This window comes from Bison bison, unplaced genomic scaffold (assembly GCF_000754665.1).
Source record: "Bison bison bison isolate TAMUID 2011002044 unplaced genomic scaffold, Bison_UMD1.0 scf7180017864043, whole genome shotgun sequence".
Classification (NCBI taxonomy): domain Eukaryota; kingdom Metazoa; phylum Chordata; class Mammalia; order Artiodactyla; family Bovidae; genus Bison; species Bison bison.
In genome coordinates this window covers 2949026-2974771 of record NW_011494615.1, presented here as the reverse complement: position 1 = coordinate 2974771, position 25746 = coordinate 2949026, and the positions used below count along the sequence as shown (strand labels likewise).

The 25746-nt window shown below is 43.5% G+C and overlaps 1 protein-coding gene across 1 annotated transcript in view; it reads right to left on the bottom strand.

The window, feature by feature from the left end:
- The window catches only part of SCN10A (sodium channel, voltage-gated, type X, alpha subunit), an 88710-nt gene that overhangs the window by 46542 nt on the left and 16422 nt on the right, over positions 1 to 25746 (bottom strand). Inside the window, exons 4-12 of the mRNA XM_010835571.1 lie at positions 17393 to 17521; positions 15419 to 15510; positions 12996 to 13217; positions 12540 to 12603; positions 8370 to 8511; positions 8025 to 8222; positions 7126 to 7296; positions 3006 to 3299; positions 264 to 372 (exon numbers count right to left, since the gene is read on the bottom strand). Coding sequence (XP_010833873.1) covers positions 264 to 372; positions 3006 to 3299; positions 7126 to 7296; positions 8025 to 8222; positions 8370 to 8511; positions 12540 to 12603; positions 12996 to 13217; positions 15419 to 15510; positions 17393 to 17521 — 1421 coding nt within the window. The remainder of the gene's footprint in view (positions 1 to 263; positions 373 to 3005; positions 3300 to 7125; positions 7297 to 8024; positions 8223 to 8369; positions 8512 to 12539; positions 12604 to 12995; positions 13218 to 15418; positions 15511 to 17392; positions 17522 to 25746) is intronic.

The following is a 25746-nucleotide window of genomic DNA, read 5'->3' as shown; positions in this document are numbered from 1 at the left end:
CCACATTGATAGGCTGATTCATGTTGCTGTATGGCAGAAACCCAACACAACATTGTAAAGCAATTATCCTCCAATTAAAAATAAATTTGAAAAAAAAAACACTGATAAAGGGTAATGGAAAGAGAGCATAAAAAGAGTAATAGTTACGATCCCAGGACACAGAGATGAGTGCCCTTCGACACAAGTTTGGGGCATCCCATCTTCTGCATATAAGGGGCCTTATCATGGCGTACTGAAAAGAAGTTCCAATGAGCAGTACTTACCCTCGAGGACAGAGGTCATGATACTGACAACGCTCATTGCCCTTTGGACTCGGAAAGGTTCATTCAAGTAGTCTGCTGTTAGGAAAGTCTTCTGTCCTGCATCAGATGCCTGCTGGGACAGAAATAGAGTCAGGACACTCTCCAAATAGAAGTCTTCAGTGGCAAAGACTGATCACTCAGCCTCCTGTTGGCCTATCTTGGGTGGTTGCAAGCTGCCCAGTGAAGCTATGATCCTCTGCAGTCATGCTTGGAGTAAAGGGTCTGCTGCATGAACTTGGGGTAAGAGCTCAGGTGTGAAGAATAGGACACAAAGCTGGGATCCAACTGGAGCCTGGGTTCAAGTTGACACATGACCTGGGATCACCTGAGGCTTTGCTGACTCTTGTTCTAGGATAGGTACCTGAGCACCAGAGCAGAGATAGAGCTGCCTCAAGGGTCTCTGAGATGTTTACCAAAGGGAGGTGGGCAATGCAGAGGCATTGGGCCAGGCAGTCATTATTGGACTTCTGCTGGGATGCGCATGTGACGTTCACCCAGAACTCCTACACCACAATAGGGCTCCTTGACCTCCCTCCTAAGAGGCCCGTATCTCTCCCCAGTACATGACCTGGTTCCAATTCTACATGATCTCTTTCTGAGGGAATGCTTATGTGTCTTGATTGTCCAGTTCTTCGTTTCTGACACAATCCTTTTGATTCTTCCGTCTCTGGGCCTTTATTGGAAGTTCTGTCTGGGTTCTGTGCCAGGCCCCCTAACTCTAGTCACACACATACCCTGGATGTGGGGAGTCCCAGGTTCATAGATGCTGACTCAGCACTGCACAAACCATTCAGAATACAAATTCAACAAGTGTTTACTGAGCACCTGCTGTAGGTGAAGCTCATAGTCAGTACTTCATACATACAAATAAAGTTTGGAAAGTTCTCAACCGTGAGGACTCAACAGAAGGTTCTAGCATCTACTGCTATTATTGATCAGACATATATATATATAAATGAAAGGGCTCTGTGATTCCACTTAACCCTCTAGCCATTTAGAAACCTTTTAATAAGGTTTTTACAAGAGGAAATATGGAGGCTTGAAGAATTTAAGGGACTTGCTAATGGTGACTCAGTTGGTAAATGGCACAACTGTGAATGAAGTTCAGGTCCCTGTGACGTGGAAGGGCTTAAGGAGTTCATCTCGCACTAGTTGATAATTTCACTAAAATGAATCAAGCCTGGAATATCTAGGAAAGTGGCAATCCACAGAATAACAAGAAGGTTTCTTGAATGAGGCATTTTCCAGAGTGTTAAAGTACCTCCCGCAGCCTGGTGTTGACCTGAGGGCTCTGGGTTGGCGATTCTCTGTTGATCCTCGGAGGACCTACCCTCCACCATCTCTGCCCTGCTCCATACTTGGGGAGGGTGACCTGGGCAAACTGAATCATCCTCACCCTCTGGTTCTGGTCAGGTATGGCCAGTGGGAGGCACAGATAGGAGATCAGAGGCTGAGCGGAGGGAGGAGTCACTATCTGTCCGTTGGCTACTTCTCTGCTGGGCTATTGCTGGGCCACCTTTTGTTAGGCCGCCTCCCACATAAAGTGGCAGCACTTGCTGGGCTCTGGTTCTTCCCCTCATTCCTGCAGCCTAGGTGGGTTACAGCTTCCCACTGTGGCTAGTCTCTCAGTGCTTCACTGCCCCTTCTTTGTTCTTGAGTCCAGAGCACACCTCTTCAATAAACTTCCATAAACTCCAGTTGCCCACTGCAGTGGCTCATCTGTTTCTTGCTGGGACTCTGAATCCCATACATCCAGTCAGGGATGGAGCTAAGGTAACTCTGTGAGACTTAGCCAAGTCACTAGAGCCATATAATGGTCAGCTCAGCAGTCTGTGTGCAAACCACCCTGTGTCCTGGACTGGCCAGAGGGCAAAAGAAAAACAGAGATGCAAGTTTTGAAGCTGGAGGGAGAGTTTAATTAAATCACAGCTCCAATCAGATGAGGAGTCTCTGATTTGCCATTAAATTCTGGGATTATGCTGTTAAGAGTGTTGGCCAGTTAGTCACTGTTGCCTAATTTGTGCATTTTGGCAAGTTCTTTCTTCTCCAGGTCAAGTTAGGGATACTCTGCTTCTGCTAAGATCTGTCCAGGGCACCTCCCAGGATTTCTCTGAGTCTTAATTGTCAAGCCCAGGATAGTTTGCACAGAGTTACAGGCAAGAAGAGAAGAACATTTCTTTTTTTTTTTTCATACTCATCCAGGGAGCAAATAGGCCTATCTCTAAAGCAGCGATAGGGAAGAGGGACAGAGAAACTCCAGGGGAAAGAGATCAGAGCAGCTTGGAAATAGTCTGTATCACTTGTTGTTGTTGTTTAGTCACTAAGTCATGTCTGACGCTTGTGCAGCCCCATGGACTGTGGCCCACCAGGCTCCTCATCCATGGCATTTCCCAGGCAAGAATACTGGAGTAGGTTGCCATTTCCTTCTCCAGGGGAATCTTCCCAACCCAGGGATCAAGCCTGGGTCTCCTGCATTGCAGGCAGATTCTTTACAGAGTAAATGAGGAGACAGGTTTGATTTCAGGTAAATTCAATCACTCCGTCTGGGTCTCACCTATCCTGCCTGTAGAATGAGGGTAGCTGGGAGGAGTTGGGCAGAGCAACATCTAAGTGATCCTTCCATGGGTAACACACAAGGCTTTTTGGCCTGAGGCCTCTAGCTGCAGAGCAGCCCCAGAAAGCCTGGAGCATTCACAAACTCACCGAGACTTCGATGACTCCAGGGGCAAGCTCTCCAGTGGTCATTTTGGGAGCTCCATCTTCTCCACGCCCTGAGCCACAGTTGAGGGTTTGAGGCAGTGGACTCCTAGGGAGGGGGCCTTGCTGGCTTGCACGCCTAAGCATCAGCAGAGAGCCATGATGGCTTTCATGGTCTCCAGGAAAGACTCCATCATCTGTGACCCCATCAGGGAATGAGATGTCTCGGCCAGGGGCCTGGAAATGGAACACACTGCCATGGCTAGCCCGGCGTCTCCCAGTGGCGAGGCCTAGGAAAGACTGGGCATTGCCCCAAAAAAGCAGGAAAGAAGGTAGCCTGGAAGATCATCCTGCAGGCAAATCTGGAACTCAACACTTCCCTCCACCTACTCCCACTTCCTGCCTTCAGCCTTACGACCCTCCTGTGCAAAATTAAAGACACAGATCTCTGGAGTGCTCTAGGTGTACGCAGAGAAGGAAGGAAGGAAAAGAATATTCTTAACTCAGTCTGGGAAAAGGCCAACACCGAAAAGAGACTGCAAGGTGCTCAAGGTCAGCAAATAGGCCATCATGGCCAAGGGTATGTCAGAGGACAAACGTCACCCAGGTGGGTCAGTTGTTTGCCAATCTTAGGCCATGGGGCTGGACAAAGGTATCTTAAGTTCCCCGCTTGAGTGCAAAGTTGTGACCTCAGGAGACAGTTATGTACACCAATACAGAAACAAGCTTGGTAAATGGTTGTTGAATGAACGAGCGCTCTTTATTTTCTGAAAATTAGGTCTGACAATTCATTAGATTCAGCCTATAAGGGTGTGAGAGTTTGTGTTGCAAAGGAGGAGACAAGAGCTTTGTAATATAATGAGCTTCCAGGATCCCTTGAGGCAAGCATTGAACAGTCAACAATGGGGAGATGGAAGGGAGAGTTGCAGTCTAATTTCCTGGAAGAATAGTGCCATTCCTCCAAATCAATAAACATTTCCCATCAAAATCTTCTTCCCAGGGAGTCGTGTGGTGTACAGTTGCCAGAGGAAAGGAGCTAATTCATAGGCCTCGAGCCCCTGGAGGGTTAGTATGCTGGGTTGGCTGGTTCCCACAACCATGAACCTGACCAGACAACTTATCAGTTCCGTCCTCAGCTCATAGAAAGTGCTTCTTTCTTTTTTTAAACTAATTTCTATTGAAGTATAGTTGCTTTACAATGTTGTGTTCCTTTCTACTATACAGCAAAGTGAATCAACTGTGAAAGAAAAAGTGTTAATTATCAGTTGCATCCAACTCTTTCCATGGACTGTAGCCCACCAGACTCCTCTGTCCATGGGATTCTCCAGGCAAGAATACTAGAGTGGGTTGCCATTCCCTTCTCCAGGGCATCTTCCCAACCCAGAGACTGAGCCTAGGTCTCCTGCATCACAGGCGGATTCTTTACTGTCTGAGTCACCAGGGTTAACTATACATGTACATGTATCTCCTCTTTCTTGGATTTCCGTCCCATTTAGGTCACCACAGAGCCTTGAGGAGAGTTCCCTGTGCTACATAGTAGGTTCTCATTAGTTATCTATTTTATACATAGTAGTGTATATATGTCAATCCCAACCTCCCAGTTCCTCCCACCACCCTTCTGAATTGGTTTGTTCTCTACGTCTGTATCTCTATTTCTGCTTTGCAAATAAGATCACCTATAACATTTTTCTAGATTCCACATACATGCATTAATATATAATATTTGTTTTTCTCTTCATGGAAAGTGTTTCTAAAATCTAAACGTTGACTTCCTATCAAACTCAGATCATATTGCTGAATTTCCCCTCCCTTACTTAATTTCTTTTACTTACTAAATTATTAAAGTTGGGACACACTTAAAGCCCTCTTGACCTGCCCCCATCTCCCTCAGAATTGAAGTTTGCTTTCTGGATGATTTGGAGCCTCGTCCTGACAGCAATCTTCACTGTAATTCAGTATTAAAAACATAGCACTCTTTGTCTAGAATATATGTCCAAGGACTGCGAACTCATAAAATCTATGTATCCTTCCTACTTTTGAAGCAAAGGAGCAAAATTGGCAAGTCCTTATGAAAGATGGGACAACTGAGTCATATGCACTTGGGCACTAAGCAAACCAAGAAACTAAGAAGAAAATTTTGGTCCTGTATTTATCAAGCAATGTCTCCTTGGCCACAACCTAATATTTCAGAATTAACCTATTTGGCAAATGGTGGACAATGGCTTCTGAATCTAAATTCTGGACTTGCCTTAAAATCATTCAAGCAGATCAACTGGTATCCTGTGTGTTCTCTGAAAGCTCTGCTGCATCTCTCTGCTAAGTGCTACCCCCAATCTCCCTCTCATTACTGCTGATCAGAAAATGGCTTTTTATTAAAACTGCCTATGGTCTATTTACTACAATAACACACCTGGGAAAGAAGGAAGGGAATGCCTTAACAAACAGAAACTCCAACCAGTTAGTACTAAGGAAGTACCCAAACAACATCTCCCTGTCCTTAGAACAAACATGATCTTTCTGCCTGGAAAACATTCTTTCTCAAACCCTCCCAGTCCTCAGTTACTGGAGGACTTACTCACTACTTACTAAGAACTTCAATTATCCCCTACTTCATGCAGCCTTTCCTGATACACTCTCACCCTCATAAGAATAGATGCTCCTGCTCCTATTCCCCAAACAACATCTATCTGTCCCCAATATAGTATTCAACACATAGCTGTTTTTATATCTGCCTCCTCCACCCAAATGGAAGTTCTTGAAAAATGGGCCATGTTTTAGTCAACTCTTTATACCAAGTACCTAGTGTTGTTGAATTAGAAAGGGATGTTTCCTCTTTTGCCCTTTGAAGGTAAATCTAGCTAGAGAGACAAGCACACACATACACCAGACAATTATTGGACATCCAAGTGCTAATCTGTGTGAAGTTGACTGCCAGAAATTAAAGCCCAGTTCAGAGTGTCACTGACATGTCCACAGAAGCTGGGATTCATCCTGCCCTGAGGTTGTCAGAGCTCCAGACAAACCCCAGTTTGAAACAGCTTCTGAACTGTGCCCTGTTCATGCCAGGTGTTGCTCAAAAGAGGCAGAGCAGACCCTCATAAATGCTGGTGTGTGGGTGTCACCGAGGCCAGAGTGCGTGGGAGTGTGTCTGTGTGTGGACATGCACACAGAAGTCTGGGGGTTGTCGAGATCCTATTCCAAAAAGTGACACATCTTTCAGAGGAGCACAAGGAAAAGAGATCAAGAGGGAAGTGAGATCCAGCAGCTCTGAAAAATAACCATGTCAAGCCCCTTTCGCATACTGCTAGTGTGGGACCTCCTCTACCACAAAGGGGTTATCTCTCAGGCCTGTTGAAAGGGTACATCTGGGGTACACAAGACTTTCAAGGGAGAGGGAGCTGGTGGGAGGAAACCCAGTGAGTACCGGGACTCGTGGAGTGGGAGGTAGTAGGTGATGACGAGAGGGAAAATTGCTACTGGGTCTGAAATGAGGTCCTGAAGGTATTCCCAGGCTGGATTGTTACCACGAGACAGGTGCCAGGATCTCCTGGGCCAACAGTAGGTGAGAACTTGAGCTGGAGGAGCTGAGGCATGAGGTTAGAAAGAAGCTTTTAAATGATTTCAGCACCACGAACAAGGACCCCTCTTCTGCTCCAGAACTGCAGATAAGAGTGTCAGAAGGAAGCTGACCCTTGATGCCCAACAGGTTCACAGACACCTCATGGTCAGCATGTTCAAACCACCTGCCCTATCTATAATCCAGAGTTCTTCCTCCAGTGTGCCTCTCTTAGAATCACCACCTACTTAAATGGCCAACCTGGAAACCTGAGAGTCATTTTGGACTTCTCCCTTCTTTTGCAACATTCCACAGTCCTAGTCTTGTTGATTCCCTCGAGCTCCCATAAAAGTCTTTCTAATCCACACTTTTCCCCATCCATAATGTCCCTGCCCTAGTTTAGGCCACCATTGGTAGTGGTGGGGGCATAGGGGGTGGATTATCAAAACATCCTCCTAGGCTCTGTGCCTCCAGTTATCTCTCTGCTACCAACCTCTTTCCACTTCAGTGTATTGTGCATGGAAGCTGCAAAAGTGGGTTATCTTTCAGGCACAAGCCTGAGCGCCTTACCGTTCGGTGCTGGTTGTAAGACTCAGACCGGAGTGACTTGTTGTCGTCTGTGGAGCCCTCTGACACCCTTGACTTCATTCTGTGTTTTCCTTCACTGGCAGTTTTGGAGGCCAAGGGGGATCCATTGTGAGACTGGAGAGAGGCTGTGTCGACCCCCAGCGCTGCCAGCACCTGAGGGGAGAGAATAGCAGCTATAGCCGACAGTATCTGGATGTGCTCAGCATAAACGCGTGTCCCCCAGACAGTGGGTGAGGGCTTCCCAACCAGAGGAGGCCTGATTCAGGACCAGAGTGATGGTTGGATTGGGACATTGGGCAAGAGCCACCTCTAGGTCACTTCCCTCATTCATGCCCTTGTAGTAAACTCTGTTGATGCCCTGCCCAGGTTTCTCTTACCAGGTCAGTACCCTCATCTCCAGCTGCTTGAATGTTAGTAAACATTACTAATGTTAGTAACCCATTAGTAAATGGGTTACAGCTGCCGAATTCTGCAGAAAATTTCCTTTGACTGTACATTTGGCTTGAGCATGGAGGTATGAAGGGCCAGTCCTTTTGCCTCCAGGTAGGGCTACCTCTGTGGAACAAGTCATACCCTGGAGTTCCCCATGGGATCAGGTCAAAGCAGTCTCTAGCTGAGGCCACTGCCTTATTTAATTCTTCCCTTGTTCCATCCTGCTAACTTTGATCCCCTCCTAAGAGCACCCCTCAGTGAATCACTTGCGCAGGCTCTTCATTTGGGTTCTTTTTTTGAGAAAATCTAACCTAAGATAGTCCCTGAGATAAGATGAATCTTGCCGTGGTTCCCTAAAATGACAGCCTTAATGTAAGACACTGGTCCAGATGTCTGCCCAACTGTGAAAGGCCTACAACAGACTTCGCAAAGGTCCAGCCCTCACTGACCTCCTGCTCTGTCTGGAGCATCTTCAGGGCCTCCTGGAACGTCTTCTCCTTGGCTTCAATTTCATCAATGGTTGCCTGGTTCTGCTCCTCATATGCCATAGTGACCACAGCCAAGATCAAATTGACCAGGTAGAAAGACCCCAGGAAGATAACAAGCACGAAAAAAACCATATAGATTTTCCCAGAAGCCCTCAGGGTCTGCAGATTCAAGAGAAAAAAAAGAGAAATGTGTACCCAGATAACATGGCCCCCTGATGTGGTCAGAGTCCTCCAGGAAAAAACATAGCCATGCAACAAATGCTCCAAACGCCAACCGAGTGTGTATGGAGACATGCAGATCAATACCTGCTGGTAGAGGCGTTCCCAGGAATCCTGTGTCATGAGGCGAAACAGTGAGAGAAAAGCCCAAGTGAAGGAATCAAAGCTGGTGTAGTTAAAATCTGGGTTGTCAGATGTCTTAAGGCAGAAATAACCTTCAGGGCAGTGGCTGCAGCAAGAACAGATAAGGCTGTCAATCACACAGACTTCTGTTTATTGGGGCCAAGACAGTCCAGGGCTGCCAGAAGGCCTGAGGGTTTGAAGTCAAAGACTGGAGCTCAAGGCCTAGCCTTATTCTCATTAGCTGAGTCACCTTGGACATTCAGCCTTTTTAGCCCTCAGTTTCTTTTGCCCATTAAGTGGGATAATAATGTTAGGAAACCACTTATCAAAACTGCCCACTGTGGCCAGACACAAAAATAACTTGTTACATGAGTTACGGCAAAAAAACTACAAGTGTAGTTTCCCACTAAGGAAACTACAAACTGCCACCAAAACCAACTGGAAGAATTCAGGAGGGACCAAAAGGAGGGAGCAGACACCAGCCCCTAATAATCCTGCAAACCTCCCAGAAACCCTTGCTCTGGAATCCGTCTTGATTGAGAGATGTGTGCGCCACCAGGAAGGGCCCTGAGGCAGACCAAATATGGGCATGAGCAAAATGATTGGCCAGAGGCAACCCGGAAAACCAGCACCACCTGCATAAACCCTGAGACTGGGAGCCATAGGAAGAACACCCGTTTACAAAAAAGAAAAATGCTCTGCTCAAGCACTTAGTCTTTCATTTTGTCAGTATGTGTTTATCTCCCCAGAAAATGTATTTCTGCGTGTTAGACAAGAGTCCACTTTTCTGGGCCTAGTAGGGGATTCTGCCCCCGTCTCCCCCCCACCCCACCCCCACACACACAGCCTGGCCTTGCCCCAGTAACATAATACCTGCAGTTCAGAGTTTCATGCAGAGAGAAATGGCCTGGAGAAGACTAGCTGGCCCAGACAAGACCTCATAAGCTTTTTGCAAATTCACACTGCAAGAGGGACAGTCAGTAAAACCTGAGTCAGTTGGCATCACTTGCAGAGTTGTCTTTCAAAGGAGGACACACATTAGCCAAGTTCACTGACCAATTAGATGTAACAATAAAGACACCACTTCCCAATAACTGAGCCTCTCCCTCTCCTAAGTGTTTCACAAATGCTATAATTTAATCATCTCAATAATCCTTTAAAAAAAAAAAAAAAAACAGATGCAGAAGCTGGGGTTCAGAGAGAAGAAGTCAGTAGTCTAAAACCACACAGATGCCAATGGATTTATTTCAAAGGAGAAATAAAATTGTCGAGTAGCTTATGAAGACTGACCTATGAAGAAAGGCCAAACTGAAGATGACTGCCTGCTGAGTCCTGGGGTGGGGAAGGCTCCACGTCCCTCTTTCTCATCATAAGCAGCTAAGCTGATGTCGGGAAGCATCTCTAAGCTCAAGGCATGTGAGAGATCCTTTCCACCCGTGTGGGATGACCTGGCTGAGGAGAAGGCAATGCTTTTTTTCTTAGTTAGGGATTCTACTTTAGGATTCCTCCACCAACACCAATCTCTGAGGGATCTTCTTACTCCAGACATTCATGCAGACACACAGGCAGGAACCCATACAATTGATTAGGGCCTGAAAACTTGATTGTAACCCAATCCCAATTCTATCTATCTCCAACTTTGGTTGGAGATTTGCAAGTTCCCAGGCTCTGTAGACCCACATATAAAGACACTCTCTTGGTTTCACTTTCCCAAGGAGCTAGTTAACCCATTACCTGTAGGTTTGCTAGTTAATGCTAAGGGCAGCCTATCTCTGCCTCCTGTAGAACCCCACTATAGCTGCTATGCATCAACAGCTAACTGCTCAAGAGAATTAAATGAGACCATGGTGCAAAGGCTCTTGCAAGGTGCCTTCAGCATAGTAAATATTATATGTAAAATGCAGAATTAAAATTCTTGCTGTTTTTAACCAGAAGCTACCAAAAACATGGACTAGAATAATATATGTGAAAGAATGCTGAAAACCATCAAGTATTTCTTGGTACTTGTTCTCCACCTTGAGACCTCAGACTTTCTCCCTGCAGTGCCATTGGTCAGTATGGGCTTTTGCTTAGGTCTCTGACTTCTCTGTGGCTCAGCACAGAACCCAGGTTTGTTGTTCACAGCATGCCCACCAAGGTTCTCTCTGCCTGTCACCTAAGCTGGCCTCTACTTGACACCCCAGGCCTTTCCCAACCCTTTCCACTTCTTCCCGCCTGGCCAGGACCTACCCATAGGGATAGTTGGTCTCTCTCGGAGTCAGAAGGGGGCCCCATGGGCGGACCTCACAGCTTTACCGCAGTCAGTGTATGGGTTACTATGGAACCATGCTCCTGAGAAATGTCATTATCCAGATGGGAAAAGGACATTGACAGATCCTTGGTTTCAATTAAGTCAAGGGCAAATGAAAACTGACATCAGAACAACCCTCTTCCTGAGCTCAAGAACCAAATGCCAAGTGCATTTATGAAGAAAGAGACCAGGGGGCCTGTGTTGCTCAAATTCTTCTGTTAGTCCCACCCCTCGGCTCTTGATGAGATTGTTTTCTTAGGGAACTGATGAAGGCTGAACTCCAGCATGCCCCACCCTGTACTACTTACACAATATAGGACTGTTAGTCATTCAGGGAGTAGGTTGTGTGGGCCCGGGCTTCCAGACACCCCTGCCATGGAGATGGGCAGGGATGAGCCTTTCTCATCTGTTGCCTAATCTCTTTCTACTCATACCTGCTCCCGCAAAATCAGCAGGCAGACCTGAGGAGTCCCATGTGCCTTTGCTTTGTCTCACATTCTATTCTGCTACCTGGAATGGTACCATCCAAACCATCTCTTGTTCATCCAGCCTGGAGACATCCTGTTTGCCCTTCAACCTCACCACCTCTGGGAAACCTTCCTTGACATCCTCCCTGCCTCACACCATCACCTTGCTGTGTTTTCCCAGCCCAGGGAGCCTCTAGGACAGCACTGGTTCTCCATAGCACAGCATCTTTATGTAAATGCATCAGAGCTCACAAACTGGCAGATTGCTGGCTGAATTTGCATTGCTAAAATATTGTGTTTGGCCCACAATATGTAGATATTTTTTGGAATTTGTAGTCAATGTTTATAGTTAAGAAAGTTTACATAAAAATCGAAATTTCCTGTCTCTCTTTTAAAAACCTGGATCATCTGGAAGCAGTGGATCCATGTTTCCACATGATAACCAAAAGTTGAACTGGGAAGTGGCTGCCACTTTGGCTGGCGCGTTAACTCTCATGGTCTTGGTACCCACCCAGCCCATTCCTCACATTCTAGACACATGTTGTTTTGTGTCTGGCCTCTGTAAGAATTTGAAATTGCAAAGTCTGAGGCATGTGTCTCTTCCTCAATTATATGAGGATAATGAAACCCATGTGATGGAGTTGTGACAACTAAATGAAGAGCATTTGACACAAAACATATTTAATAAATATTACTTCCTTTCTTGGGCAGATTGTTTGCAAAAATGACCATAATTATTCCCTTTCCCGTCTCCATACCCCTTTCAATATGATGTTGCAAGTTTTCCCATCAAGAGGTGAGTCTGTTCCTCCATTTCTTGGATCTGGACTCACTTGTGCCCTGCAACTTGGGTCAACAGGATGCAGTAGAAGTGACATTATGCCAGTTGTAAGCCTAGGCCTCCAGAGACCTTGCACATTTCCATTCTCTCTCTCGGAATCCTGCCTCCAATAGGAGAATAAGCCTTGGCTAGTCTGCTGGGGGGTGAGAAACCATGCGGAACAGAGACAAGACACCCAAGCTGAGGCCATCCTGGATCAGCTGGACCCCTGCTAATCTGTCTACTGTCTGCAGATGCATGAATGAGTCCAGTCAATGTCAGAGGAACACCAGGCTGATCTCAGGTGCAGATGCACAGAACTGAGCTAAATAAATGGCTGGTGTTTTAAGTCACAAAAATCTTGGGGATGTTTGTTTCATAACAAGAGCTTACTCATACACTCTCTTCCCATGAGCCTGGGATGGCAGAGGCCATGGCTTATTAATTTCCACATTTTCCTCAGGACTTTCAACCTAGGCTTTACCCAGAAAGAACTGATGACAAAAAGGAGGAAGGGCTGCTGGGCACTGGTGTTTTGTTATGGCTTGAACACTCACCCTGCATCAGATCCATTGCCACAGAGTAAGGGGTCAGAAGTGCCTTCCTTGTTGGTATAGTAATCTGCAAAATAAAGGAAGAAGCAGAAGTCTCACATATGGTTCTCAACCCTCAACTCAAGCCTTGAGTGGCGAAAGCAACACCTGCTGAGACTTCTGCCTGAGCAAGGAGGATATCCTTGACTGCGTGCCCTCCGTGGGTATGCTGGGAGCTGGGAAGGGGAAATGTCTCATCTGGGAAGAGAGAAGCTGAGCTGTGGCCTCAGCCTTGTGCAGAGGCAGAATCCTCCAGCAGAGGCAGAATGACTTGCCTCTGGACTCATTTCCTTGTGAAAGGGACATTGGACAACCGAGAATGGGGGTCCCCAAAGTAAAACACAACTCATGAGAAGAATTTCAATCAAAATATATGTCTGCACAGGTATAAAGAGGCGTCACACTCCCCACCAACCAGACCTTGGTCCCCTTGGCAGTAATTCCACTCCCGATTTTCGTGAGAGGAGTAATTGGCTGTCTCATTGACAACCATGCAGTTCTTGACACATTTGTTCTTGAGGTTGCCCTTGAAGAGCTGCAGGCCCACCAGGGCAAAGACACTCAGGCAGAAGACAGTGAGAATGGTCACGTCAGCCAGCTTCTTCACCGAGTGGATCAGGGCCCCCACGATGACCTTCAGCCCTGTGGGAAGATGACAGTGGTACTTCTACATGGATGACGTCGCACACACAGAGCACACACGTGTGCCTGGCACACTTGCATCTTAGCCTTCCTCCCTTTCATTACACACAGGTGTGAGATATTTTACAAACTCTAGGGCAGTTTCAAGCCCAGTCCCTCATCTGAACCTTGCCATAAGCCTGAGAGGCAGATAGGAAGAGAATATTGTCCAATTGTAAAGATGAGGCAACTGAGACCCAGGCTATGCATTATTAAAATCTTGTTAAAGTGAATAAATTCCAGACAGTAGCAATCTGATGAAAAAATAATTATTGAGTGCCTGCTGTGCTCCAGGTACTAGGCCTAGCAGGAGGCTGCCAATTTCACTCCAGTCATTTGGTATCTGTCTGTCTGTCCTTATCTCAGTCCTGGGAGGCAGCTTGAGGCTTGGGGACATAGGAACATTGGTGTGTGAGAGAGAGCAAGAGAAAGGAGGAGAAGAAGAAAAGAAGAAAGGAGGAAAAGAGGAAGAGGAGGAAAAGGAAAGAAAGAGGAGGAGGTGGAAGAAAAGGAAGAAGAAGGAAGAAATGGAGAGAGGGAGGGAGAGATACAGGGAGATAGAACAAGACAGGGACAGAAAGACAGAGGGATGAGCACAGCAATAGAGTGAGGCCATGAGAGCCACTGAGAGCCACTGAGGAAGAAACAGAGAATCTGAGCTGCTCAGATGGGGCCCCTGCTTGTTTAAGGAAGGATGATTTATTGCTCTGGCAAAGGAAATCACCTTCTTTGGAAAAGCAGATTTCTAAGTAACAGAAAGAGCTCTAAGCAGAGAAGCAAGCTGCGATCTAGCCTTGCCTTGTCTTTTTGGCCAAATAATCCACCGAGCACCCTCTGCCCTGCTTGGTTCCCTCTCAGGAGCCAAGCAATGGTTAAGGCACTGGTCTGTTGTGGGGCTGTCTGACGAGTGAGGGAGAACTCGATAGCATCAGTGAGTAGGTGGGCACACGGAGAAACAGTCCATCACAGAAGCCTGGGGGTGGGCGTAGGGTCGGGTGGGGGGTTGAGGAAGATGGGAAGGATCAGGGAGCCTCTTTGAGGAAGTCAGAGCATGGCAGAACCCTGAGGATGCGTATGAATTGAGTGAAGAGGAGAAGGGACTTTCCTAACAGAGGAGCAGTGTGGCCTGGGGCTGCGTGATGAGCAAAAGCTATGAGTATCTGTGGAACCACAGGAAGCTTCTGGAGGTGGGTACAGGAGAGAGATGAGGCAGGAGGGGAGTCTCCATAGGCCAGGTGTTGTACACAAAATTCAGGGTCTTCCTGGCTGAGTAGGTGAGAGAGATACTAAGGGGAAGAACTGACTACTTATTGCTGTGATTCTCTTCATGAAGAAAATGATTCTTCATGATTTTCTTTGTTCAGTGGAAGTTGGCAAAGACTTTCCAGTCATTTCCTGCAGAGCCAGATGCAGAACTGTGGAAAGGGACTTCTCTAGCGTATGTATTTCTGTTTCCAGGTGAGGGCAGGGGTTTTTGGGTGAGGGGGGGAGACAACCCATTAGGCCACAAGGGGGAAGCCTTGAGTCCCATCTCAAGGCCATTACCTGGTCTCAGGCCTCACCATCCCCTCCATCAACCCAGAGGGGGTTGAGGAGTATCATGTGGCAACAGAAATATTGGAGGCCCAATAAGATCAGCCCTGGGGGACTATTTCCATTTCTGAATTGTCTGTAATCAAGAATTGTCTAATTATTTTCTCTTCTGTGGGTCTGAAGGCAGGGCTGAGGCTTATATGTTCAGATTCATGAAAATGGGAAAGACAACCACCAGAGCCTAGGACTGCCTTTTCCCTTCTTCTCTGTTTTCAAGCTTACATTTTGGTTTCAAGTATAAAAGAATCTGACTGGAGGCTTGCCTGAATCCCACAATGAGAATGTAAAACAAGGACCTGATCTTTTTGTCCGTTATGGACAGCATGAGTTACTCTGGATAGAGCGCTGGCTAAGAATCAGGACACGAGGTTTCCAGGTCACAACTGCGTCTAGTGATGAGGATTTGGGATTGTGTTTTCTACTCTCTGGGCCTCAGTTTCTCTCTTAAATGAGGACAATAGTCCATATTCTGGCAATTTATAGGCTGTTTATGAAAATCAAAGTGGGATGTTAGGCTGTGGAAACCAATATAAGCTCTAGGAGTAAATATGCTGGTTAAAGCCACTCACCTGGGATCACAGACACGGTTTTTAAAGCTCTAAGGACTCTGAACGTCCGTAGGCCTGAGATCCCTCGGAGATCTGTCACTTCACCAGCGTAGCTGTAGGACCAGAAATCAGTCAGCATCTCTGCATGAACAGGGTCTTGGGAATTTATGCAGCATAAACACAGGCAATTTTGGGCAACACAAGCCTAGGAAGTACCCAGAACAGACTCTGAGAATCTACTGGCACTTGCATCCATGGACTGACATGAACCCTGATTTAATTATGGCAATATTTTTCAGAGTGGCCTCTTTGAGAAGATGCAAGAACTTCCCTGGTGGCTCAGTGGTAAAGAATCCGCCTGCAATGCAGGACACCTAGCTTCAATCCCTGGGTCAGGAAGATTCCCTGGAGAAGGAAATGGCAACCCACTCCAATATTCTTATCTGGGAAATCCCATGGACAGAGGAGCCTGGTGGGCTACAGTCCATGGGATAACAAGAGTTGGACATGACTTAGCAGCTAAACCACCACCACACCATTGTGATCTAGAAGATTCTGTGTACTACCATGCAGATGGTGTGTGGCCAACCCATCTCCTTGGGCACTGGTTCCTCAGGGAAAGATCTTCATGTTCAGGAGGTACAAAGCTGATCCACTTTGACAGGCCAATTATCAGCTCAGATTTAAGGTCTCCAACTTCTCCCTGAGGGTATGGGACTAACTCTGGAAAATGACTCCCAAAGCAAGAGTCTTTGGCAAAGATACCCTGGGCCACAGAGTCCCAAATGAGGAAGCTGGAAAGAGATAAGGATAACACCCCCAGAATGGCAGCCTGTTTCACTTCAGTCACTCAGTCATCATGTCCAACTCTTTGCGACCTCATGGACTGCAGCACGCCAGGCCTCCCTGTCCATCAACAACTCCCAGAGTTTACTCAAACTCATGTCCATTGAGTCAGTGATGCCATCCAACCATCTCATCTTCTGTCATCCGCTTCTCCTCCTGCCTTCAATCTTTCCCAGCAAATGAGTCACTTTTCAAATGAGTCACTTCTTTGCATCAGGTGGCCAAAGTATCGGAGTTTCAGCTTCAGCATCAGTCCTTCCAATGAATATTCAGGACCAATTTTCTTTAGGATTGACTAGTTGGATCTCCTTGCAGTTCAAGGGGCTCTCAGAGTCCTCTCCAACACCACAGTTCAAAAGCATCAATTCTTCATCTCTCAGCTTTCTTTATAGTCCAACTCTCACATCCATACATGACTACTGGAAAAGCCATAGCTTTGACTAGATGGACCTTTGTTGGCAAAGTCATGTCTCTGCTTTTTAATATGCTGTCTAGGTTGGTCATAGCTTTTCTTCCAAGGAGCAAAAACTAAAAGCATCTTTTAATTTCACGGCTCCAATCACCGTCTGCAGTGATTTTGGAGCCCCCAAAACACAAGTATGTCACTGTTTCCATTGTTTCCCCATCTATTTACCATGAAGTGATGGGACCAGATGCCATGATCTTAGTTTTCTGAATGTTGAGCTTTAAGCCAGCTTTTTCATCCTCCTCTTTCACTTTCGTCAAGAGGCTCTTTAGTTCTTCACTTTCTGCCATAAGGGTGGTGTCATCTGCGTATCTGAGATTATTGATATTTCTCCTGGCAATCTTGATTCCAGCTTGTGCTTCATCCAACCCAGCACTTCACGATGTACTCTGCAAATAAGTTAAATAAGCAGGATGACAATATACAGCCTTGGAGTATTTTTTTTCCCAATTTGGAACCAGTCTGTTGTTCCATATCCGGTTCTAACTGTTCCTTCTTGACCTGCATACAGGTTTCTCAGGAGGTAGGTAAGGTGGTCTGATGTTCTCATCTCTTAAAGAATTTTCCACAGTTTGTTGTGATCCACACAGTCAAAGGCTTTGGCATAATCAAAAAAGCAGAAGTAGATGTTTTTCTGGACACACCTATAATGTGTGTCCAGATCAATGTGGAGAAATACTCACGCCAGAGTGATGACACTGAAATCCAGCCAGTTCCAAGGATCTCTTAGGTAAGTGAACTCATTTAGACAAAATCCTCTTGCCAATATCTTTATCAAGGCTTCAAAGGTATAGATGACAGTGAAGACATATCTGGGAGGGAAGATGGAAAGGGAGTGTTAACTGCACCTTGGAGAGAGCTCAGAGAGAGAGTGGTTGTGATTGTTCCAAAGGAGAATGTGCAAAGAGCATCCAAGGTAGGGAAGGAGACGAGGGGAGGCTAGGGAGATGAGCCGCAGATGGAGGAACTCAGAGGAGTCGCAGAGATGGCTGGGGTGGGGAGGGACGTACGTGGCTGGGATGACTAGCAGCCTCGGCTGCTCTGAAGGTGGGCAGAGGGTGAGGGCATGCAACCACCGCAGGGTTCCAAACAAAGCTCTTCCTGTTCCATGAGGTTCCTCAAGGCTCCCTGCCCTGAAGGAAGCCGGCAGTTCCTCCCTCAATTTGACTGAAAATATGGAAGAGGGAGGAGATCTGACTGCATCCCCCCTCTCCAGACTTCTCTGCTTCCCAGTCTTTTCTTCTCATGCCATGCTTGGCCTGCTGGCATTTCTGGCCTCAGGGATCCTGGTCTGTTTACTATCTAAAGCAGTATATAACTAGGTGTCATGGAAGAGAAAAGCATCTGAATTCATACACATTTTCTCAGGAGGATGGGTCCTGTTAGAGGAAGTCATCTCAAAAGAGCCTTTTTATTCTGTTGGACACATTTTGGGTCTGGATTTGAGGAGAAGGCTCTGAAGCTGAGGTTGAGAGTAGGGGAGTGTTTCTCTAGTGTTCAGAATGCCTCACTCACCAACAGCAGTGGTTCTCAGACTCCAGCACAGATCTGACTGACCCCATGGAAAGCTTGTTCAAGCACAGATTTCCAGGTTGTCAGCCCAGAGTTTCTGATTCGGTAAGTCTGGGGTAGAGCCCAAGAATTTGCATTTCTAACAAGTTCCCAGCTCAGCCTAATGCTGCTGGCCTGAGGAACTACCCTTTGAGAACTACTGCCCAAAGGGACATAGATGCATGCATAAATCACACCTAATTTTAGATACCCTACATTTTTTTAAATTATAAGATTCTTTTTTTTAATTTTTTTTAAATTTATATTTATTTATTTTAATTGGAGGCTAATTACTTTACAATATTGTATTGGTTTTGCCATACATCAACAGAAACACTGGTATGAAAAATGAAAAGACTTTTGATTGAATATGGCAGATTGAAAATGTATTTACCTCCAACCTTTTGGAAATTCTTAAATGGTAGTAAAAGGAACTTTTAAAAAAGTATATATTCACTAGGGCAATGTAATGGAGAACACAACAGCATTTTGGAAATTAGAGTTAAGACGGATGAATGGTAACTGGCAGAGCAGACCCTGGAAAGCTGGAAGCAGGGACTTCCCAGAAGCAAGCCAACCCAGATAGCAGAGCTGCTTAGGACTTAGGGATGTTAAATGTCTCTGAAAGTGGAGCCCAGGGAGACAGGGGCAAGTGGGTCTGTAAAGAGAGCTTGAAAGTCTTTATTAACAAGCAATTGGGCTTTCTAAATACCACCCCACACCACCCATTCAGAGAGGAACTGCCTCCTCTGATCTGGAAATAGACTGACTGAATAAGAGGGAGAGAGCTGCATCCTGACACAGGGGTATGAAATAAAAATTTACATATGTACTAAAAGGCAGCAACCCTGCCACCCACCCACTTCTTCCCCTCGGTAAGTTCCTATAAGCTTGGCAGTCAGGTTAACAGCTCAGGAAGATGCTGCCCTTTTAATATATTCAGGCAGCCACTGAGCATCAGGAATCTGAAGGATACTTCTAACACTAAAGACTAAAGGAACGAAACAGGAAAGAAAAAGAAAAAGGGAGAAGGCAGATAGAAGTAGATTTAGGAAATATCCCGATCATTAATATTTTTAGAGAGTTAGGAGATGAGAAGACAGTGGGTACAAACAGAAGGCTACAAACTAGAACATTCAAAGGACAAAAGCGAACACTTTGAAAGCAAAAATATGATAGCAAAATTAAAACATTAATAGAAGGGCTAGAAACACAGTTGAAATCTCACAGAAAGTGGAACAAAAAGAAATAAATAAGAGGTGATTAAAAATATGAAAATTAGAGAATTAGACCAATAGGTACAATGTCTGATTAAAGGGAGATCCAAAAAGAAATAGAGAAGGAAATATACAGGAAAAAATTATCAAACAAATAGTATAAGAAAATTTCCCTAAACTGAAGGATCTAGTCAGTTAAAATATCCATGAGTGTTCAGGAAAATGAACGAAAAATGTTCATAGCAAGGCACAACATCACAAAATTTGAGAACATTTTACACAAACAAAAAAGCCTAACTTTCTCTGAAGGAGTGAAAATCAGAGGTTACATACAAAGGACTGAGAATCAAAATAGCACCAGATTTCTTCAGAGCAAAAATTGGAGGTTATAAGACAAAAGAACAATGCCTTAAATTTTTGAGGAAAATAATTTCTAATATAGAATTGCTTCTCCAGCTAAACTGTTTAGATGAGGGTAGAATAAAGATATGCCAAGTCTCAGAAAATTTATTTCCCACCAACCCATCTAAAAAAGTTACTAGATGCTGCTGCTGCTGCTGCTGCTAAGTCGCCTCAGTCCTGTCCGACTCTGTGCGACCCCATAGACGGCAGCCCACCAGGCTCCCCCGTCCCTGGGATTCTCCAGGCAAGAACACTGGAGTGGGTTGCCATTTCCTTCTCCAATGCATGAAGGTGAAAAGTGAAAGTGAAGTCGCTCAATTGTGTCCGACTCTTCGCGACCCCATGGACTGCAGCCTACCAGGCTCCTCCGCCCATGGGATTTTTCAGGCAAGAGTACTGGAGTGGGGTGCCATTGCTTAGATGATATGTCCCACCAAAACAAGGAAGTAATCAATAAAGAGGAGGATATGGGATTCAGGGAAGTGACAAATGGGATCCAAAAGAGGATGGAGAAAGAAAAATCTCTGGAAAAGATCTGTTCATCACATTGAGGGAACATCTAGACCAAACTGAAGCAGCAGTTGAAGGACACTAAGAGGGATTTTCCCAAGAAAAATAGAAATCGATGGATAATCTGATACATTCAAGTAAACTTAAGCAATAATTAAACCTCTGGAGAAGACTTTGGGTACAAATTAGTGATAAATACATAGAAAACTGAGCAAAGGAAGAAATGAAGTCCTTATTAACTCCAGAGAAAGCAATATATATGTGTGTGTGTGTGTGTATATATATATATATATATAAGCAAAATATACTGCATGATACAGCTGTGAGTAGTATTTGCTTAGCAATACTATTCTATCATCGTATATATAGTCAGGCAGTGTCCATATTGTCTGATTCTCTAACCAAAAATTATAGCTATAATTTTTGAAAGAGAAAAAATAAGTGTAAATATTTTCTCTTTTCAGAAAGAGAAAATAAGTGTTTATATGTGGAGTTAATCCCTTTCTTTTCTATAACAGAAAGCCAATAGATAATATCTAATGTGGAAAAAATTTTTTTAAATAGTAGTCTGAGTATATTATTAGAGAATGAGAGGTATCAAAGAAAGCAGTAGGCAAAAAAAAAAAAAACCAGAGGGGTTGCCTCTAAAAATACAGATTAGGTGTGAGGAGATGAGAAACATGAAATTGCTGTTTTTGTTTGAATCTTTATGGAGCTGTGTGACCTTTTAAACCTTGTATCTGTGTATCTTAACTAAAAGTAAAAATCAGATTAAAAAGCAAATAGCAGTAACGTTTTTTTCCTATCTGTGAGAGGAGAAATGTTGTTTGAAATCATTCACGAAGAAATCTATATCTGGCTGGGGAGCTGCTTGAGCTGTCAGCTCCCATAGCTTGTTGGGTTTCCCCCCGCTCTTTATGTTTTCTAAATTAGAAAATCTTAACTTAGAATTATAGGTTGTTGGGAAGCTTTGACAGATTATTTCTGGCCTTTCACATCAAATTCAGATCTAGAAATTATGGAGAGAGTTCTCTCTGAAGACTATTTTCAGAGTTTCACCAGAGGACAAGAGCCCGGCTTAGTGCCACTGCAAGCCAGGTAAAAGGTCTCAGCTGGGGAGACAGCAGCTGACGGAGTTACATCCTCTCTCTGGTGACATTAGCCTCACAGGGTATGTTTGCATGTTCAGATGCAGCATTTGGATGTGATTTTTAATATGCAAAGACATACCTTAAGTGTTTTTCCTGATGAGTGAAGAAAATCATTGGTACTGGGAAAATGTCGAACTCTCAGCCACTGAGCTGTTTGCACCACTGTTCAGTTTTAAGAAGTTGTGATATTTAATCGTTTAAAAACTCTGGTATTTAGACCCTGAAGTCAAAGATCCAGACTATTCAACATCCTAAATATATTACTAAGACATGCTATGCATAGCCACAGAAATACTCATTTTAAAAGATTTGATTTCTTAGTAGAAAACACTGCAAAACCTTTCTTTGTTGTTGTTGTTTGCCAGCCAGAGCAATTCAGTGTGCAAAAGTATCCTGTACTCACTTTTTGTTTCAGTCCTATTGGCTGAGGAGACATATACTAATGACTACAATCAGTTTATAATCACAACTTCCATGATGTCCCTCAACAGCAAATCAGGGTCTGGAGGCATGCTATAGACAGACCTCCACTATTTTCACCAATAAGCACCATACTGCATCTGGAAGCAACATCTTCCATTGATATAGTGGAAGATACATTTCCTTGCTGCTCATGTAGCTAGAGCTTCTTTAATATCAATTTAACTATCTTTTCTTTCCATTGTGGTAAAATACATATAATAAAAAACTTACTACTTTAAATAACCATTTTAAGTATATAATTCAGCAGCATTAAATACATTCATAAAATTGTGCAAACATCACCAAAGTATATCCATCTCTAAAACTTTTTCATCATCTCAAACAGAAACTCATTAGGCAACTCCCCATTTCTCCTTCCCCTGTTCCCTGACAACCACTATTCTACCTTCCCCGTCTCCATAAATTTGCCTATTCTAGGTACCTAGTATAAGAGGAATCATATCAATACAATACTGGTCCTTTTTCGTATCTGGCAAATTCAACTTAGCATAGTATTTTAAAGCTTCATCCATGTTGTGGCAAATATCAGAATCTCATTCATTTTTAAGGCTGAACAATATTTCATCATATATACATACCACATTTTGTTTACCATTTATTTCTTGGACATTTGTCCATTTATCTGTTGATGGGACATTTGGAAACCACCTTTCAAGTATTGTGAATAATGCCTCTATGAACATTGGTGTAGGAGTTAATGTACTTTTTTAAGTCTATTTCATAATTGACAAACTAAGTTTAATTAAACCAGAAATCTCTTCTTTTAAAATCAGCTTCATGAAAAATAGGTCAAAAAGCTATCGAATACTTCTCTCTCACATATATGGTGAATCTATACTGACAACTGATTTATTCAATCATTTTACTCAACTATGAAGTACAGTGTCATCGATTTTTAAATGCCAGTCACATTATAAGAAATCCAATAGCTCTGATAAAGGAATTGTACTGATTATTTCTTGCTTTCTTTCCAACTACAATATTTGTTATTTTTGAAGCTAGTTTTGTATCTTATCAGCAAAGGTATAATTGTGCTTATTTTTGCTATGAAGGCAAATGATGACTCTATAGTTTTTATATCTTTCAACCTTTAACATGGAATTTTTACAATTTTGTACTGGAAATCCTTTTTTTTGCGTTTGTACTAGGGACAGTCAGTTGGTTTAAAAGTGAGGTTGATAAATTAGAATATAGTATGGAAGTTTTTGGAAGTCTTCTATTATTATTTGATAAAATGTTAAGGGATAATAAATTAGGTATTAAACAAAGGGGCTTCCCTGGTGGCTCAGACAATAAAGAATCTGCCTGCAATGTAGGAGACCTAGGTTTGACCCCTGAGTTGGGAAGATTCCCTGGAGAAGGAAATGGCGACCCACTCCAGTATTCTTGCCTGGAGAATTCCAGGGACAGAGGAGTCTGGAGGGCTACAGTCCATGGGGTCGCAAAGAGTCAGACATGACTGAGCAACTAATACACACACTTTTGACCAAAAGGATCATTGATCCAATAAAATGTATCATTATTCATTGTCATCTCCCTGTTTTCTTATTTATTTTTATCTGCTTTTGTGTGATTATCCACATTGATTGTCCACTTATTACATACAGAGTCAAGCTTTTTGCTTTGATGAAGTCCATTTATTACTTATAGGATTTATTTTTCTATTTTCATCACTATTATATTTCTGCAAATCACTTTTACAATGATAGTTCATTCTTTGAATTGTGATACTATGCAATGGTAATGATGAAAAATGCAAGTTTAACAAAAGTAAATGACAAATGTAAATGTAATGAAATAGGACAATAAAATACATTAATTAAGATAGAGGATTAATTCCATAACTAACTCCATGTTAACCAGTATGAACTAAGGCAGTCCTTGAAGTTCATACACTGCTCTAAAAAACATGAAAAGTCAGAAATTCTATGTAAATGACAATCAATTTTACATTTCAGGTTTTTAAATGATCTGTGCGTAAAATGATTACATTGCTTTTTCTTCTGAATCTGTCAAATGTTTTAGAAGCTACTGAGAGACTTTTAGTGAAAATTCTTTGATCACTTATTGAGAAATGCCATGGGGGGATGGAGAGCTGAATTGTTCTGCAGAGCAGAGTGAGAACTTGGAGTTCTCAGGGCCAATATAGAAGGAAGACAGTGAAGCAGAGATGGAAAAGCAACCCAAAGGGTTGGCTCATGAGAGAGGATTATAAGTCAGCCTCATTTACCTAGACAGATCAAATGAAATGTTGGCAAACTGAATCCAGCATTGATCAAGCTAGAAGCATTAAAAGAGATTAGCAAATTTATTATTGTAACCTACTATATTAATAAATAAAAGACTATGTGATAATAAGAATAGAAATATTGATAAAAACCAATACTCTTTCAAAATGAAACTCTTAAACCAGAAGTGAAAAGGAATTTCCATAACTTGATAAGGGAAGTATCTTATAAGAATCCCATAGTCATCATGATAATAGTGAAATATTAGATGCATATTCTTTAGAACCAAGAACAAAAGAAATATGGTCACTATTATAGCATCAATTCAGCATTGTCCTGAAAGTCCTGGCCAGTTTAATAAGACTGGAAAAATAAACAAGTGGTATAAGAATCATAAAGAAAGAAGCAATTTCCTCATTATTTGCAGATGATACAACTGTTTGAATAATAATTATTAAGGAGTTCTGCAAGGTTGCTGAATGCAAAACCAATATACATAAATTTAATAACATCAATTTATTTTAGCAATAGAAATATTCAAAAGGGTAACAAAATGGTAATGTATCTAGAGACAAGATACGTAAGAACTTTACAGAAGATGTCAACTCTTATGGAAGAATATAAAAGAAAGCTTATATAAATTGGGAGATACAATTATATATGTTATAAAAGTGGCAATTTTTCCTGTAGAGTAAAGTCAGTCATGTCTGACTTTTTGTGACCCCATGGACAGTAGCCTACCAGGCTCCTCCATCCACAGAATTTTCCAGGCAAGAGTACCGGAGTGGGTTGCCATTTCCTTCTCCAGGGGGTCTTCCCAACCCAGGAACTGAACCTGGGTCTCCCGCCTTGCAGGCAGACACTTTAACCTCTGAGCCACCAGGCCTCCCTAGATTTAAGGGACTAGATCTGATAGATAGAGTGCCTGATGAACTATGGATGGACGTTTGTGGCACTGTACAAGAGACAGGGATCAAGACCATTCCCATGGAAAAGAAATGCAAAAAACCAAAATGGCTGTCTGGGGAGACCTTACAAATAGCTGTGAAAAGAAGAGAAGCAAAAAGCAAAGGAGAAAAGGAAAGATATAAGCATCTGAATGCAGAGTTCCAAAGAATAGCAAGAAAAGATAAGAAAGCCTTCCTCAGCAATCAATGCAAAGAAATAGAGGAAAACAACAGAATGGGAAAGACTAGAGATCTCTTCAACAAAATTAGAGATACCAAGGGAACATTTCATGCAAAGATGGGCTTGATAAAGGACAGAAATGGTATGGACCTAATAGAAGCAGAAGATATAAAGAAGAGATGGCAAGAATACACAGAACAACTGTACAAAAAAGATCTTCATGATCAAGATAATCACGATGGTGTGATCACTCACCTAGAGCCAGACATCCTGGAATGTGAAGTCACATGGGCCTTAGAAAGCATCACTACAAACAAAGCTAGTGGAGGTGATGGAATTCCAGTTGGGCTATTCCAAATCCTGAAAG